We start from the raw sequence: 19,144 nt of genomic DNA, 5'->3' as shown, positions 1-19,144 counted from the left end.
ACCTTCTTCTTTAGTAGAGCCTTTACTTAACTGGTTCCATTCTTTACCCCTCTGCTCCTACTATAGTTAGTACCACCATCCACGGTCTCCCCTGTAAAGTATAATTGTGTTTTATCTTGTGTATTCGTCTTATTTATTGTTGTTGTCATCCTGTAAAGCGCTTTGAGAAGCCACCTTTAAAGGCACTATATAAAATAAAGTTTATTATAGTTTATTATTCCCCTCTCTCAAGAAAGCAATTGTTATACAAACAGCACGAGGGCTTGCACCACTCCTTCTGGGGAGTTGTCACATCAGAAAGAGTCCACAGGAAGGGCTGTAAGCGAAGTCCCAGGTAGTACTGATCAAGGTGGTAGTGAGAAAGCTTGTTACCATCAAGTCTTACTAAGCCTTGGAATTCATTACTTTTTCAAGAAAAATTGGCGTATATATTCTAGATATTACGGTTGCACATGCTTATCCTAAACAAAACAAAAGCGAACATATCTTAAAGAACAAACAAAAATAATAACATATACTGTGAGGTATTTTCAGGTACAAGCAATACATCCTGGACAGTAAATTCAGGTTTTACTAGGACATGCAATGGATCAGCCCTCGGTCTAAATCATCCCACATCCTTGACTAAACCGGAAGCGATCTCTGAAATGCGATGTCTGTTGCTCTCTTGAAATGCCTAAATGTTGAATATCCACCTACATACAGCTATATTTCCAAGTGTTCACATATACAAAATGAATCTAACCCACATTCTTCATCATAATTGTTTAAATCACAGAGATCATTAAAAAAAGATTCATTTTGTTGATATGGCTTTAAATGAAACTGTAAATACACACCCGGAACCGGAAGTCCTGTGAAGCGCTCAGGCAGGCAGGAAGGATGAGAGCTTGGGAGCGCTTTATTTGAAATTCGCTTTTCAGTGGTGTTTGTTCTAGAGGTAAATCAAGCCAATTTTATTATGAAGAAAGCGTTTGTCATCTCTGATGTTTTAGCATTTATTTTTAAGTAATGTGTACGAAATTTGTGAAAATTTAAAAAGAAATGTACATATGTGACTAGAGACCCTGATTGAAATCCATCTACTGTATCCACTATAGCCGGTACGCATGTCTAGTTACCAATGGAGCACAAAATAAAACGTTTAAAATAACGTTACCCCTTTAAATAATTACATCATGAGTTAGAAAATGATATTCAGGTGTTGATGAGGGAGAAAGCATGTTATATCTGACGTACATTATTCTGTTTTCACCTTTCCAAGAGAACAGTGACTCCATGTTTCTCTTCGTGTCCTATGGAAATGAAAACCTGATATATACATATGCATTACAATTCTTTTAAAGAAGATTGAACTAGGCCCTAAGTGACGTGATTTTATCGGGTGTAAAATATTGATCTACATGTCTATTGGTTTTACTGACAGCAGGACCTGATTCAAGCATTCAGATCCACAAAGCCATTGACTAGTTCATCTTTTGGACTTTGTTGGTATCAGCAGTGAAACATGTAGCACGGGACACCATGAAATGGAAACCTAGGGGAATTTAAAACTGGTAACGGGAGACGTGTCTTTAGTAAAGGATTGTGGGAACTTGGAACAAGTTACCCATCCATACTGTCGAAGCTTATGCCATTACTTCTTTCAAGAAACGGTTGAATAAAGTTGTTGAGCTAAAACAAAATAAGCCAGATGGGCTATGTGTTTTCATTTGAATACCTTTTGATCTAATTCTAGGCACCCCGGAACTGTAAAATTTGAAGCATGGGCGTTAATGAGTTATGGCCGATCCTGGAGCCAGTGAGAGAATCTGTGCCCCTCTACAGTCTTAGTGGGAAGACCTTGGCTGTGGATTTAAGTCTGTGGGTTTGTGAGGCTCAGTTTGTAAAAGAGATGATGGGGAAAGTTACTAAACCTCATCTCAGGTGAGTTATCTCAGGATGAAGACTTCATGACTAATACCTCTCAGATCAAAACCAGCAGAGCAGTTTTTGTAATGAACTAAACATGTATTGTGGATAAATACAAGCAATGTAATCTTTTATTTCCTTTCTTAATGTTTTCTTTGTATTAAAAATTAAGGTGTATTTCATAGGTCTGAATTACACAATGGAGTAGAGTGATATAATAATGCAAATGGTTATAACAACCAATTAAAATAAGTATAGTATAATACAATACAAGGTACAGCATGAATAGTATAATTAAGTGGAGAATAATACATTTAAGCAAAAATAACAATTAATCACAACTTAAATTTCAAGTTCACTGTAAAAAAACATGAAAGATGCATTTGTAATAGTTTAATGTAGCACTGATGACAAATTCTATGCATCTCAGGAGACACAATCACAGGTGCAAGTCTGTTTATGTGACCATTATAGAGAAACATGTTTTGCATTGATTAAAGTGCAGATGTAATTGCCATTAAAAGAAGACTTGAAATGAGATGTGTTCATTTGGATTCTCATCCTAATACCTATAAAACCAAAATTTTTTCACCCGTTACCACAAAAAAGTAGTTTATTTTTTTCTTGGATTGTAAAAGAGAGAACATATCAGCATAACCTTTAAATGTCTTTTTTTTTCTGGTCAGAAATTTATTTTTCCGAGTTATGTCTCTAACGCTTATGGGAATAAAGCTGATTTTTGTGGTGGAAGGAGAGGCGCCAAAACTGAAAGCTGAGACTATGAACAAGAGAAATGAGATGAGATTTGGACCCTCAAAGAAGCCTGCATCTAAACCAGGAAAAACTGGAAGGTCCCATTTCAAGTCTGTACTTAAAGAGGTCAGGATGTGTGTGGTTTCACGTGCTCTGGTCTAGAGAATGTGTGTCAGTATTGGTGGGAAAAGCAGCCCTACCAGTTTGTGTGTTTTGTGTTAATTGTGACTTTACTGTTTCTTTTAATCTGTCGGCATGCTTCCTGAAAAAAAATAGAAGTACTGTTATTATGGTTTAATTTTTAATTGATACATTTTGCAAATAAGCATATTTAATAAGTAAGGGGTGGAGCGGTGGCACTGTGGCTAAGGATCCGCGGCCGGCAGAGGAATCCTACTCTGTTGGGCCCCTGAGCAAGGTCCTTAACCCCAACTGCTCCAGGGGCGCCGTACAATGGCTGACCCTGCGCTCTGACCCCAGGCTCTCTCCCTATCTGTGTGTCTGTGTGTCTCATGGAGAGCAAGCTGGGGTATGCGGAAAAAAAGACAAATTCCTAATGCAAGAAATTGTATATGGCTAATAAAGGGATCTTATCTTATCTCTTATCTTATCTAACTCCCTGAGTTCTAATACCCATGGATTGTTTGTAATGTTGAATTTAGATGATCAGACTGTTTTTGTTTTTAATACTGTATGTGATGTAAGGGGGACTGTGCTGTCCTGCAGAGCGCTCTGAAATGTTTTGCCGTTATGTGCTGTGTCTAGTGCTCACAGATGCTCGACTGTCTCGGCATTCCTTGGGTCACGGCAGCGGGAGAGGCTGAAGCTCTGTGTGCCTACCTGGATGCCAACGGCCAGGTGGATGGATGTATTACAAACGATGGCGATGCCTTCCTTTACGGAGCTCAGACGGTTTACAGAAACTTTAACATGAACACCAAGGTAGAATATTAGTTATCTCTTACATTTCTTATGTTCAGTATATGCGTTACAAACATATATACCGAGCATAAAAGACAGAATGTTTCCTTGCTCAAATCATTGCAGTGATTGTCTGATACATGGTATTAGTGGATACATCTAATTGCTAGTAATTTGCCATCCAAATAATTTCAATCAAAGGGGAGTTTTTCTGCAGTGTAACTGGAGCTAGAATTTCTTTTGCATTAGGTCAACTTGTAATTTGCTCTTTAAATAAAAGGGAGTAGTAATACTGGTGAAATAAAAATTATACATTGTGACACATCCATAAAATAATTTAGCCCTCTTTGTATGCTTTTTTTATTGTACCCTATAAATATTCCCTATAAATTTAAGCAGACTCCTCCGTTTACGATACAGTTCTGATGACTGTTTTCAGGTTTTGAAACAGGCGTTGCATTGTATGTCTACAAGGTCATGGAACAGGTTTTGACTCTGTTATTTTTATCTGTGTACTAAAGACGTTACAAAAGATGGATTTGCACGGTATGGATTGGATTGAGGAAAGCAGTATCAGTCCCTTAAAACCATCAGGCATCTTCTGATTGTAGTCTGATGTTTGCCCACATGTTACCTGTGAAGATGTGTTCTGCCACATGCCACCACATTACTACAACAGAGGTTAGAATTATGGGATTTCAATCAGGGATATAAACAATTGGGTCCTTTAAATTTCCTGTAAAGGCATGTATTTTAACAGCTCTCGGTGTGAGGAAGCTAAGCTTTTCTTCTGATTTGCAGCTCATCTTATGAAGTAGTGTGGGATGTGGTGTTCATTGCCATTTAAAAGTAGGAAGGATGTCGCTGTGACTGCTGTACAATATTTTGTGATGTTCTTGCCTTGATCACTTTAGCTCTCTTTTATCTTGTAAGACTAATGATAAAAGTAATAGGCTCCAGCTTGTAGAGAATGAATCTACTATATTCATTTACTAACATGTTATACCAGAGTTCTTGTGTTTGTCCTGGTTAGTAATGATTTCTCATAAGGACTCTAAAGTAGCAGATTTACCTTGTAGAGCTTTTTATGTTCTTTGGAACTTACTTATTCTTAATTTATTTAATCAGTTCCTCAATCACAGGCTACTTAATTTAATCAGCTTGGGCTGGAGATTCCAGATGTAACTTAGTTAACATAAGGACTGGTAAATATCAAGAGTCCTTTAGATGTAAACTGAAGGCCTGTCATTTTGAATGTGCTTTTGTGTTCCTGATTATAATTCAAAGGTGCTGTGCTGTCTTTGGATATTTGAAGTTGCCAGTCCATTTCAAAACACTCCTAAACTACATTCAAAAGATCATATTTTGCAATTTTATTTATTTGCGATAAACCCAATTATTAAGAATTAATTAAGTATTCTGTTTTTTATTTTTGTAATTATAACCTACTATAGTACATGTAGTAGTACATTAGTATTTTTATACTGCAAAAAGTATTTTAATAAACGTTGTGGTGTTTCCATGCTATTTACATTTATGGTGCCTTATTCTTCTCTGGCATTTTCTCCATTTCACAACTACATTGTTTTTCAGGATCCTCAACTCGACTGCTATAAAATGGAAAAGATTCAGTCTGTCCTGCGACTGGAACGGGAAACCCTGGTGGGTTTAGCAATCCTGCTCGGTTGTGATTATCTTCCAAAGGTAGGAATCAGGAGTATATTATCTCTTTCAATTACAGGCGGTTACAGAAATGCAGAATCAAATGTTTGTATACTGTACCAATGTCAACCTTAACATGGACAACATTGACATTTTATTTTTTTTCTCTGCCAGGGAATACCAGGAGTTGGAAAAGAAATGACTTTAAAACTTATAGAGACATTAAAGGGAGAAACACTCCTTCAGAAGTAAGAATTGATGTATTAAACATATTTCTGTGCAGTGTTTAAAGGCCTTATAAAAGGCACTTGGTTAGGCATTAAATACTACTTATTTTTCCAGTTTCCAATAATTTGTGAAAATATTTGAACAATCTCATAATCTGTCTCTTGCAATGTGACATGAACAGCAGAGTAAATTTGGATTACAGCATTTTTTAACCCATCTACCCCAATTCTACACCTTGAAGCAGAATGTGCTACACTATCGCTAGATGGACATGGCTAAGTATCAAAACTATGAACTAATACAATACGGAATTTGTTTTTTTCTCCTCTGTGTAGAAGAAAAAAATGTGTAAAATGTGTAGATGGCCGACCTAAATATTGTAAAAAACAAAGCAACATTAGACGATTCTTTTCAAATTTAGGCTCTTGAATTGTCTAGTGAGAATTTCCTAAATGTGAAATACTCATTTCTAGGTTCAGCCAATGGAAGGAACAGGCTCAGGATCTGGACGTTCAGAGAAGAGCTGTTAAAAAAGTAACGCATTGTCAAATCTGCTGTCACCCAGGTGGGTTATTGTTCTCCTTTTCAGAGGGTAGTGCAGAGTTTGCTGCTTATCCCATTCTGGCTTCATGGTGGCCTGGAGCCTATCCCAGGAAGCATGAGGCATGACGCAAACCAGCCCATCTCAGTGCTGGACCCAAATACAGACACAAACACACTCACACCTCGGCCAATTAACCTACCAACATGTGTTTGGACTATGGAAAGAAACAGGAGGACCCGGAGAAAACCTGTACAATTGCGGGATGAACATACAAACTCCACGTGGCTGGAACTCCAGGCCTGGAATTGAACCCGGGGCCCCAGCGCTGTGCCACTGTGCCATCCCCACCTCTGACTGCCTTTTACATGAATGTACAGTATATGAACGTCATTACAATTTTTCAGAAGAGGGGTGGGGGGGGCTATTTTTTTTGTGCTTCCACAGGATCCGCCAAGACACACGAGAGGAACGGATGTAACTTGTGCGACAGCAAACGGTTCTGTGAGCCCCGGGGATACGACTACTCCTGCCCCTGTGACTGGCATCAGACAGAACGAGGAAGGCAGGCTAGTGCAGCAGAGTTCAACATCAAAAAGTAAGTTTTCACCTTCACTCTAATCTCCATGTCTAAGGTGTTCCAGAGAGACATCGGGTTCAAATACCGTAGCACAAAATTTAGACTAAGGAAGTTTAGGCTTCATACACTGAAATACACAGTTCAGATTTCATTAAAATAAACACGGGCTAATCTAAATATATACACTATATATATTTCTGTAGTACATTGATATATTGTCTGCATTTTTAGAAGATGACTAATCTTGAGGTTTAATGTAAATGTCAAGGACATGACAAATAGATACTTTGTATGTTATAAATTCTTTTTTGCTGATCAGCTAGGAACTTTGTAACCTTTCTGATATTATCTTATTGATACATTGAATCTTCTTGCTCAAATGAGCTTGTTTTTGACACAACGAATTTCCTCTTATGTAGTAAAGCTAAAACATTTCATTTATAAAATGTGTGCAATGTGTTTGTAACTTAATAAGTGTACTGAAGTCATCTGTGGCTCGAGCAATGTTAACTTTTGGGTCACACTGAGTGTTATTTGTACATGCATATGCATTATTTTATTTGATTTTATTTAATGAACTTCATAATTTGTTCAGTTTTAACTATAATTTCAGATAAGTAATTTGGTTACTTATATTGCACAATTAATGTTTATAAATATTTATAATGAGGACAGATTGCTTATATTTGGGAAATCTGAAGCCAACTGTATCACCCTGCACATTACATTTATTAAATGTGTGTTACAAAGTGACATCTTAAAGATACAGATGTTCTTTATAAAGAAATGTATATTATTCTATAATATATTGAATTATTACAATTCTAATAACTAAGTTGTGTTTTTTGTGAAATGTGTGTGAATTGTTTTACAAAATATTACCTATTTCTTAACAGAAAAGCCCTAGCATGTGAAGGATTCCCTTTTTCAGAGGTAATTATCAGCATTTGTCACATTGACAAGGATGATCTGATCATATTTTATTTTTAAAGTATTTAATTCATTGTCATGTTCAGTTCCTATTTTCCTCTCAGCACTGATTATTCTTCTTTCAGATAATCAAGGAATTTCTGATATCCAAGGACAAACTTACTAAAAACGTCAAGTACAGAAAACCAAATCTTTTTGCAATGCGGGTAAGCTGGATTCTGTACTGTGCAGAAATAGTACAAAGGAAAATTAAATATTTAATTATTGGTGTGCATTTTTATGTTAGCACACTGCATCTGTAATAGTGTTAAAAATACTTAATGTATTATGAATCGTGTTTTTTAACTACATAACTGCCAGCAATACATTTATGATATTTTACTAGTTATTTTTCTTTTAATCACTTCCAGTAGCGTAGTGAGCTTGGAGACATGACATGTCTGTGACATGAGCTGAACAGCACTACACAGCTATATCCACTGATTATCACACAGTACCGTTCGCGGCACTGAGCATCGCTCGGGGGAGTGATAACTGCATGTAGAACACACTCTTCAACATACACAGCTGCTCTGCTGAATTGTCTACTTTACAAGAAGATGCTGCCAGTTCTCGCATGTGCAACTTCTGTATTCATTTTCCATTTCAAATTTAAGATAATGGATTTAATGACTATTTTTGCAGGCACTATGAAAACAAACATAAACTGAGTAAATCCTAGCTTTGTGTAAGATCAAGTATTCATATAGTAAACATGATTAAAATAGTGATTCATCTCTGGTTTTGTTTCTGATTAGTTGAAAATGTATTTTGTTTTTCCTTTTCACAATTTGTACCCTTCAGTGCTTAAATGATTTGAGTTTCCCGATGAAAAATTATTCCTGATTGGGAGTATTACTGTACTACTACTATTAAAGATCAGTTTGTACAGAGTCAGACTTCTTACTGTACATGGACAGCTGTCATATCACTTTATATGTTTCAGAAATTTGCTTTGGACAAAATGGAGTGGCCTGAACACTATACAAGTGAGAAGGTGGCTGTGTTGATGACATATACAGAGATGATGAACAGAAAATGTGGGAAAGAGAGTGCTTCACAGATAGAGCCAATAAGGTATTGTACTGTTTAAGAGTTTTAAATATGGTATTGCCACTAGATTATCTAAAAGGAGTTTCTTTTCACATTACACTCCATTCAGAGTGTTAAATACAGTAAAGCCATATTAACATTTCAGTAGCCAGCAACTGTAAGACTCTATATGGAGAACTATTTTTGTAAAAAAATGTAATAATACAAATTTAAATCATGTTTATTTTATGCAGGATATTCAAGTCAAGAGTCAGAAATGGAGTTGCTTGCTATGAGATTATCTGGAAGAAACCAGGTTAGAAAATTATTTTCTATAAGGGGTTCTTATTGAGTTTTATATAAACTGATGTACAGATTATGTTGACTAGAAAGTAATTTGTTCTGATTGTTGTTATAATAAATACTACTATATGGGCAGTATTAAAATGTTTTAGCAAAGTCAGGTTTTTCTACTTTTAGATTAGTAAATTGCTTGTTCCGTTAGATTACAATACATTTCTCTCATACTTTACCATAATATACATTTTCAGGAAAGTACTGTAGTAAATGTATTTTGATTATATGGGTAGATTGTGCCAACTAACCTATTTACTCGCATGTGTTTAATGCTAAACTGTATTTGGCTATTTTTGAGATCCCTCTTGATTATAGGAGTTAATAGTGCTCCCACAATGTCATTTTCCACATTTCTCAGTACCAGTACCATCTGTCAATCTAGTGACCATCTCCTGATTCAGTTGTTGGTCAACTCTCTGTTGTGTTATCAAAATACCAAATCTAATTATTTTAAGATGATACATTATTCTGCACAGCTACTAGACAGCATCTGATAAAAATCTATTTTTTAATCTAATCTATCTATTCTATTCTTCCTAAAATGTAAATTATAAAAAGCAGTGGAAGAAAAAACAGTGACTGTAATGAAGAATCCAAATTTCACAGTTATAGATTGCACTGTTTCTTTAGGAACTTGTTTTTTTTCCTGTTGTAAATTGAAATTTTAATACCGATTAAAGGTGTCAAATTAGGCACTGTCCCTGAAGGTGTCAAGAGAACTTCCTCTATTCCAGTCTCAGGTCTTACACAAACAACCCCCAAGCATGTAGTCTATTCTTTGTTCGGATGAATTATTTCTCAGTTACCAAACTCAAGTTGAATTTGTACTGTAAAAACTTTTCAGGCAATCGGGCAAACCTTTTTTTTTCCCTGTCAGTTTAAGAATTCCATTGGAGCACTTTAAACATATATATTTTGCATACAAATACTCACCTACAGTTCTTTTTGTCTTTTGCGATTTTTGACCACTAAACATTTTGACCACTAAACTAAAAATGGTTCTGTTTGCATTTTAGAGCACTTTATTTATGCAGAAGATCATCCTGTAGAATCTCTGGACACAGTCAGAACAGTGGAGGAGGTATCTCTGTTCCAGTCAGCCTACCCAGAGACTGTCAACATGTTTTTGAAGGAAAGGGCTGAGGCTGAGGAAAACAAGAACAAAAGTAAGTTTGTATACGTTATATTCTTTAGCTCGTAAGAGATAAGAGCTAAGAGGATGCAGCTAATATTTTACAATAAACATCTTCCATTGTCAGTTCAGTTTATTAATTTAAAAATATAAGAACAGCTATAAATGTTCTTTCTTGTGATGAAAGCACTTAAGGAAACATCCAGAAATAAGACGTCTCCTCCTTTGCTGCTGCAGCTGTGCAGTTCAAAGTGATTTTGTATCATGGCTCTTCAAAATTTGTCTTCCTCTTAAGCCTTTTACCTCAGAGGTGTTGCTAAGCAAAGGACACACATTTGTAACTCTGCTCAGTTTGATAAGATATATTTTCTGCTGAAAATATCACAGGCAGAGTACAGTGAAAGTATAAATTGAAATGTGGCATATATTATCATGTACTGTAAAAACCTAAAATTACACTCACCAAAAAACCTCATGGAAAGAAAGTAGAAAACAAAATGAGAATGATACTTTTTAACTACACCAAGTAAATAATAATGCACAATTACACTTCAGATTCAGATCTTACAGACGGTGTTTTGTGGTCATTACAGATAAAAAGAAAAAGCCAAAAGGGCAGAAGTCAGGGGATACTGATGAAGTTTCAAGACTCTTTGCCCAAATGAGCATCCATAGTTCTTCTCAAGAAAGAGCAGAAGTGGCAGCCATTGCCACAGCTGGAATCCCTGCAGTTGCTGCCATAGATCACGAAGGCAGTGAGGCAACACCGGATTGTCAAGTTCTCCAAATTCTTGCCCACACAACTTCGGGCCAGCAGGAAGAGTTGTGTGAGCACCACACAAATTTGCATGGTCCAGAGAAGCCACAGACTGAAGATGCGGGTCGTGCTCTGTCTCCTGTTTCGCCAGATAAGGCCAGTCTAGTCTCATCCTCCCATTCGGCGTCTGCAGTAATAGATGTGCTGCATCTGAGTGACATTGACTGGGCAGCAACATCCTTTGGTGCATCTCCACCTCCACAACTGCAAAACACAGCATCTGAACCAAATAATGTTACACCTCAAAAAGGTGTTAACTGCAATGGCGAGAGCACTGGCGAATCTGGTGATTTCAGTTCCTGTAATAAAGTAATAAAACCCACAGTTTTGCATTGCGAGAGATTTTCAAATCAAGGGACAAAGCTGCCCGTTTCAGAGCTTTCCTTAAGAGAGCGTGTTATTATGAAGAACTTTAGTCAGTCCAATAACTCGCATATTCAGCATGCAGCTGGTGACAACGTAAGGCACAAAGCTCAGCCAAAATACCTGATTCCCGCAGGGCACAATACTATGTTCCAGAAACCAATAACATCACCCACGAATGCCATCAAAAAGACTATGCAGGCAGCAAAAGAACAGATTTGTGCTGAAAACACATTGCTGAATTATCATCAGAAATCTTTTAGTAAGCAGAATACAAGCTCTTCTCTTCCAAAAGCAGACATGCCTCTCACAAATCAGAAGGCAGTCAGTAGAATTAAGCAATGTGCAAAGACGTCTAATAAGTCATTGGAAAAAAAACAGTTTCTTAAGACGAGCAGCATAACTAAACCTTCCAGTGGCGTACAGAGGCTAAGTAGCACCAATGTAGTCGACCAGCCTGTTCACAAAGGCAGAAAGAAAAATGTCTTTAAAAAGAGTGAATGCCATGTACTGTATTCATCTAGCGAGGACAGCGATTTAGAGAATAAAATACTCAAAGGCCATAAGAAAGTGGTTCTTTCTAAACCTGGACAGAAGTACACATCCGTCAGTAATAAAATCCGAAATCCAGCCAAGACAGAAGGCAATTCGGCTTCTCTGAGAGCAGACTTCCATACTGCAGATCTTGTATCACAGACAGCTTCTGTGGAGCAAAATAAAAATAATCATGCAGAAATGAAAGCGAAGAAACAAATAATTGTTGATAATGAAGAAATTATAATAGGGGACCAGAGTTGCACTTTTGACCTTAATTCTCAGAGTCCTAAAGCTCTTTCTCACACATGTGATAATGTAGCAGATGATTCTGTTATTTTATTAGACAGCCCGCTGCCTCTAGCTGAAAGGCTGAAGCTCAAGTTCAGTAACTAATGTATTTTAAAATGAAATGAACAGAATTTTTAATGCCCTTTCCTGGTAGTTATTTTCTACTTTTTGTGTTCGTTAATTCTGTGTTTCTGATTTTTGTGTAATTGTATTAATTTTTAATTATTGCAAATTTTACATAGAGAATTATGTTCTAGTGTCTTTATTCTAAAATTATTTCATTGTAATTCATTGTAAACTTGTGTAAATATCTGTAGCTGCTTTTAAGTATCAGAAAACTAGCTTTATTGTGTTAAACGTTAAGAGAGCTGTCAACACTAAAAATTATTTTAATCTTTTTTGGTTGTCAAATTGATTGAAGTTGTAGGTGATTGAAACTAAATTAAAATGATGTGAGTTGTAACATTGTATATGTACTTTTATGTGAATAGTGACACTTTATATGTACCTTTTATGAGTGACAACTAGTATATTATGCCAGTAAACCTATAGACTTCTATGAATGTAAATCTAAAACATTTCTAATGCAGTTAAAAAACAGATTAGAGGTTATGATTTAGTTTTTGTTGTTGCAGCAGTCACACTGTATGAAATTGTATTGGACTTTTGGTATTTTTTCCAATAAATACATTCATATTTTGTTTTTGTATCCTGTAAAATATTTAGTTATTGTGTGTTCACTTGATAAAACCATTTTAAATTCCTTGAGACATTACAGATACTTCCAAAACTGCATAAAGCCCATCTTAAATTATGACACCTAAAACATCCGTTTGCTAATAGTAATTACAATTGCAAAACTAAAGAGCAAAGGAGATGAAACTGTGAGTAAATGAGTATGTGCAAAAAGTCTTAATTTCAAAAATCCCCAAAACTTCATGCGCAATAAGCTAATGAATGGAAATAGCAGATGTACAGTAGTATGCAATCACTTTTAGCTGATACAAGATTTTGATTGCAGATGCATTTAAAACAATTTTGGTTATATAAATTATGATACTTTAAAAACTACCAATCAATGTGTAATGTATTAAAAATCTTCAGTAGACCTTGTTGTAATTTGGACAGATTCCACATCTGCCACCCAAAAGAGCAAATCGGTAGAACGTCCTCTTCTCATCTTCTCAACTTTCATATTTTCAGAACAGTACCTCAGCAGAAACACACAGGTCTCCCTTACTTGAGAGTACTTTTTAAATATAGCATTAACTCCCCTTGCTTTCCTTTAAGAACACAATTCCTCAAGTCTGTCAAGTTGTTTCTCAAGCATACTGTAGGTCTGACAAATTATTGTTTGGCCAATTGTATTTTTACAACAAAAAAGTATATTTTTATAAAATTGCTGTAATACTTATTTCTATTTGTTGAACCGAAAAATAAAGAAAAGGCCATATTGTAAAAAGATAATGTGACTGTTTTTAAGCAACAAAAGCTCAGTGAAGTACAACTCACATTCGTTTAAAATATACAGCTGTGACAGGTTTTTAATTTCCCTATACGGCCGCGCTTCGGTTATGCATACACAAAACGCACCTCATGGACCATTAAATGGGAGTAATTACATTCCAATCAATCAATTAAATTGATCAAGATAGATAAGATAAGATCACTTTATTGGCCATACACAATTTCTTGTATGAGGAATTTGTCTTTTCGCATACCCCAGCTTGCTCTCCATGAGACGCACAGACACACAGACAGGGAGAGAAGTTGGGGGCCAGAGCGCAGGCTTATTCGATTGAATAATGAATTGGCTTAAGTGGCAACTCAGGAATAATAAATCACAGCTGTAGGAGAATTGTCGTAGAATGATTAAATTTAATGTCTCCGACATCTCCACAGATTTAAAGATACGTTGCGTAACGGGTTTTATTTGAAAAGAAGGCATCTCCCCGCACCGGTAACCATTTTACAACTAAGAACAGGGGAATAGATTTACTTGAAAGGCGAGATGCTTCTTCAAAGCTGGTATTATTCCCATTAAAACTTTAAGGAGTAAAAGATGAAAGATTCAGCACCGTCCTAATAATCGTATCCACCGTGTTAAGGTGCTGTTTCCCAGGAGCAAAGTGTAAGGATTTCCACTATTACCGTGTTGATCTTTCAGTAGCGCTTAGGTTAAAACAGGCCAGAGTCAGTCTGTCGGAGTTCCTTTATTATGAGTGACGCAAAGCACACCTACTCAGACATGAAAGAGTTCTTTCATTTGTGAGGAAGAAATTTCTTCCCTGAAGAAATGGATACGACCGAGCAGTGAATAGATGGATGGACATCTAGTGCTCTTAAAATAAGACGAGTAGAAAAGATACCAAATCTAATCAGCTGATATGATCAATGAATGATCTTGTGGATTTTCGTGGCTCACAGTTAGACATTCGTTCATATATATAGTACTTCACGATATCTGACTTTATACAGATTTTAAAAGCTCAAGTTACTAAACCATATAAATTGTTTACATAATATGCAATACTGAATCACACCAGAATGACTACCGTGTGACTAGGAATCTGAAATATCAATTAAATGTACTGTTGTTGTTGTTGTTACAGGTTTTTCAAATGTAGTATTTTGCCTCAGTAAAAGTTGTATTAACGTCCCCAGAGCATTGTTTTCAGTTTATATTCTTACATTGTTTTCACTTTTTGTTAGTGGAAAAAAACATTTTCACATTTACCTTTAGCATCTTGCGTCCACCGTATTGTAGAGACCCCAGGATTGGACTTGGACGGATTTTTGTTTCCAGAATACTCTTGACATTCTGGGCTCTGGCACGTTAGCGACAGCTCATAGTTTTAAATGTCTTTTACTTATTTTACTCATAAATTTTACAAACCACGCGCAAAATACTGAGATCCTAAATCTTATCATTTGATGGTAATGTGGTATTATGTGTAATATAATTGTACAATTATCATTTCATTATTAATTATGTTCTATCGTTTTTATTTTGTTTAATTCCGATCTTTTCCCTGGTTCACTTTTCACCTTCTGGGAAGTTTGCAGTGTCTTTACAACTACTTGTCACTTATAGCACCATTTTAAAAGTGTACAGTACAGCTTCTTAACTTTCTTTAAATGCCTATAATTTGTGTTATCTTATTTAAATCATATTTCCCACAATTAAAAACCATAACATTTATAAATATATATATTTACGTGGCTAATTGTAAAATCGTGACAAAAGTGTTGTGGAAGTACATTTCACTTCCTGGTGATGATTACTGGATGCTATGTACCCCGCCGACTTGAGAGCCGTTTTGATTTAAGATTCCTCAAAAGTAAAACCGCCTGTCTGCGTTACAAACATGATTTATTAGCCTTCAAAGTCACAACGACCATTTAACGATGCTCTGCAAATGTATTTGATGAGCGCCACGTCTGTTATTTACAGATCACTCTACACAAAAATAGCGTACTTCGTATTCTAACTCTAAAACGATTTCCAAACTAAACAGGGGGCTTCACTTAGTGTGTTTAATTTATAACATTGACACCTTCCTTTAAATATTACGCCCTGTCCATGGCTTTCTAAAAAATGCAGATACAAATATTAGAAATTGATTAGGTTCTCTTTACAATGTTTTAATTTCACATCTTACAAGGAAAACATGTATTTCATCAATTGCGAAAGCGAGTCTGGTTTCTTGCTAATTCTTTGTGCTTTGCTACAGTCTTCTCCTGTTATAAATGATATGCATTTAACTCATGAAATTGTACCAATATGGAATTTTACTCTTCTTCTATTCTAAAAAGAATCCCGCGAATGCCAAATTAAAATAATCTATAACGCTATGCCATAATTTGCCTCCCCCAGATTTCCCAATTTTTATGACAGAGTGGTTTAATTTGCATGCAGAGGAAATCAAAATCACTTGTAAACTCGAATGTTCTAACAATCTCACTACTAGCTCTGAAACTTGCCTAACAGTGAGTTACGCTTCTGTAATATCCCAGTGTAATTGGGAACATTTCAAATAGAGAAATATTAAGAAATAAAAAAAATGGTTTCGTATTATTTGTGAAACAAATTTAAAACGCTTTTAACCCTAAATTTAGAGCAGGCATATTATGTTCAATAACACGCGAATTCCGCCTTCTTTAATAATGTAAAAACTCCTGGTGTATAACTTAGCGGTTTTCTACGTCTTCATTAGCCTGCTCGCACCACTCTGATAATTGCAGTAATACCGATGTAAACCACTGTTCACACAATGGCCAATCTAATTATTTTTCTTGCTGCTACACTTTACCTGGCTGTTTACGGCTACTTCACGTACTTGTGATAATGAATGTAAGCTGTCTTCGCCAGAGCTGTTAGAAAGGTTGCGTTTTTGGCACTTTCCCTTTCTTTGAACTTCGGCTCTCAGCTGTGAACACGAACTGCTGGAGATGTCGCCCTCCGATATAAAGGCGGCCCTTCTCGATCTTTTTTCCTTGAACCGCTACAAAACCTTGACTTGACGGGTGTGGAGAGAGAGAAGTGCGCTCTCGGCATGGAGAACCTGCCCGAAGATGCGCTTGATCTGGATAGTGATCTGGACCACTTTACCTCCAAGATACTCGTTGACTGGAACTGGACGACAGAAGAGACCGGCCAAGGGCCGTCTCCGCACAGTATGTCCCCGGAATCTTCGTTCGACTCCATGTGCTCTTCGCCAGAGACGGCACACGGTGTTGTGGGATACCAGACTGCTGCCACTTTTCCGTATCACCTGCCTCTGCACAGCTCCGCGGCCTCGTCCAGCTCACAAGGGAGGAAGCCTGCAAAACCCAAAATGACAACCAAACGAAGGATGAAGGCCAGCGAAAGAGAAAAAATGCGCATGAGGAGCCTGGCTGATGCCCTCCACCAGCTGCGAGATTATTTACCTCCGGATTACAGCCAGAGGGGACAGCCCCTCACCAAAATTCAAACCTTGAAATACACCATTCAATATATTAACGAACTTTCCGACCTGCTGCGAAAACCCCAAGAGCTTCAGTGAAATAAGGAACTGTTATCCAATGGAAAAGTTTACTAACAGGGCGGACTGCACAAAAGCAAATACTATTCAAAACATCATGATGAATACAGATGCTTGCTGTTTTGGGATGAACTTTTTTTCCTGAAGTTCTTTGTAAAATAGCGTGTTTTCCTTTCTTCAATGATGAGATTTAATTTGCTTGATTTAGCTGCTTCTCGTGTCTTGAGGGTTAATTCTGTATTGCTTTGTATGTTTGTGGTTGCACGATTGGTTGCGCCTGTGTTACATTTTTTTTGTATATTTTGCTTTATTATTATACTAATGTCGATGAAATAAAACAAATTTTTATTTAGACTTTAGCGAAGTTCTTAATTTAAAAAATCACAACTGCGGGTGTGTAGTTACATCAGTTGGACACGTTATGTGTATTTTATGAATGGATTGTGCTTATCCAAAGCGGAGCCGGGGTCTGGTGTTTGGTGCTGCGCTCGCACGTCATTATAGTTGCTTCGATTGGTTTTAATTTGCTTTAGATCATATATTCCAAGACCTTTCTGCATTTGACAACAGAAAATGCAAACGACAAAAGGTCAAACATCTTTCACAATCACCGCAGAAATCTCTCAGAATTTGCCAGAAGGGATGTAATTTGATTGGGAAGGAGTTCCTGGGTCCGAGTACCATCGAGATTGTTTTATCTGATCTACCTCAAAACATCACAAATACATTACATTACATATATTACGTATACCAGCGTTTTCGCTGATCCTAATATTAATTGCGGACACAATTACACCCATTCAAGGTATATTTTAACCGTAGATTATAGAGAACGCCATTACATTAGGAATTATTGTTGCTGCAGCGGCCGTCTGTTTCGGTAGCGCCTGCTGTTCGGTTTGTGGATGAGATTCCGGCGCCTTCTGTGTGCAGTTTGTGTGATCCCTGTGGTCACGTGTGTTTTGCTCGAGTTTTATCCTAGTGTTATCCTCACTACGTGCTCAATTGCTACGAATGTGTTGTATGCGTACAGTACTGCGTACTAAACTGCGTGCTAGCCGGTATGGTGTTGTCTTCATTTTGCCCCTCGGCTGAGTGCTCAATTGCAGCCGAAGGAAAAAAAAACCAAGAGACGAATTCGGAAAGCTGCTGATACAGTCCATATTGCGACCCTAAAGATGAAGCCTTGCCGTCGCTCTACCAAATAAAAAACTGATGGGGGCTCGGAATCAGAATAATTTAATTATTTGTGTACATAAAACAATATTTAATTTGGCAATATTTAATTTCAGCGTAGGTCTACATTTAAGTATACTTGTAATGTAGTGTCAAATATAGGATGTATGCATGTGATAATTTAATGTTTGTTTTCAATTAAAAACACTCCGTGTGAGGGGATGAAACTCCCTATACATTACTCAAGTATATGCCACAAACTAATGTAACAAGCACAGCCTGGGTTTGTGGCGTGTAACACACTGGCTTCAATCCTCTTTTATAATAATAAACAACACATGGTACAATTCATAGAATTGAGAGAACACCTTGTCAATTCGATTTTTTGTTATTAAGCCGCGTTTATCTGTAGGCCTATAAACGTATCATGCTTTTTCATATTTTGTACAGGATTTGCTCCACCTCAACTGAGCCTTTTCTCATTTTATCGAAATAGTGTGCAGTACTTAAGCTCAACGACCTTTAATATATTCGTTTCAGTTATGTCACTTTACTATGTTGTGCACTTTAATACGTGTATAATATATTAATATAGAATTGCACATATTATATCAGTAATGATTGTATAATCATAAACTAGTAAATAGCTGTAAAACAGACGAAATACAGAGAGTAGTGTTAATAAAATCATTGTCTTAAAGCACCAGCTTATAACTGTACTAGCAAGTAATACAGTACTGCTTAAAAAGTCACTGGCTGTATTCACATCCCAATTCGCTAACACGGACGAAGGATACAATTTGCATCAATACGTTCGGGTATACAGTAGTTCTATCAAATGTCAATTGCC

The 19,144-nt window shown here is 36.6% G+C and overlaps 2 protein-coding genes across 2 annotated transcripts; both read left to right on the top strand.

Annotated features, from left to right (window-relative positions):
• Positions 1-866: 866 nt before the first annotated feature.
• gen1 (GEN1 structure-specific endonuclease) lies at positions 867-12,270 on the top strand. Its single transcript, XM_088909517.1, has 14 exons — positions 867-940; positions 1,739-1,926; positions 2,598-2,790; positions 3,430-3,606; positions 5,179-5,289; positions 5,422-5,495; positions 5,949-6,040; positions 6,464-6,614; positions 7,493-7,529; positions 7,652-7,732; positions 8,512-8,642; positions 8,852-8,913; positions 9,971-10,120; positions 10,680-12,270. The coding sequence occupies exons 2-14, from the start codon at positions 1,766-1,768 to the stop codon at positions 12,194-12,196; spliced, it is 2,937 nt and encodes a 978-aa protein (XP_088765643.1). The 5' UTR covers positions 867-940; positions 1,739-1,765; the 3' UTR covers positions 12,197-12,270.
• A 4,377-nt stretch (positions 12,271-16,647) lies between these two features.
• Positions 16,648-17,265, top strand: msgn1 (mesogenin 1). Its single transcript, XM_088909515.1, has one exon. It carries the CDS (start codon positions 16,648-16,650, stop codon positions 17,137-17,139), a length of 492 nt encoding a protein of 163 aa, XP_088765641.1. The 3' UTR covers positions 17,140-17,265.
• Positions 17,266-19,144: the final 1,879 nt, after the last annotated feature.

This window comes from Atractosteus spatula, chromosome 2, assembly GCF_055471065.1.
Source record: "Atractosteus spatula isolate fAtrSpa1 chromosome 2, fAtrSpa1.hap1, whole genome shotgun sequence".
NCBI classification, from domain to species: domain Eukaryota; kingdom Metazoa; phylum Chordata; class Actinopteri; order Semionotiformes; family Lepisosteidae; genus Atractosteus; species Atractosteus spatula.
This window is presented reverse-complemented; position numbering and strand designations above follow the sequence as displayed.

Excerpts from the sequence above, each read along its gene's own strand:
- msgn1 (XM_088909515.1), top strand. The coding sequence starts at position 16,648 with ATGGAGAACCTGCCCGAAGATGCGCTTGATCTGGATAGTGATCTGGAC.
- gen1 (XM_088909517.1), top strand. The coding sequence starts at position 1,766 with ATGGGCGTTAATGAGTTATGGCCGATCCTGGAGCCAGTGAGAGAATCT. Across the intron at positions 3,607-5,178 it reads ACTTTAACATGAACACCAAG|GATCCTCAACTCGACTGCTA; the intron begins GTAGAATATTAG and ends ATTGTTTTTCAG. Across the intron at positions 5,496-5,948 it reads GGAGAAACACTCCTTCAGAA|GTTCAGCCAATGGAAGGAAC; the intron begins GTAAGAATTGAT and ends ACTCATTTCTAG.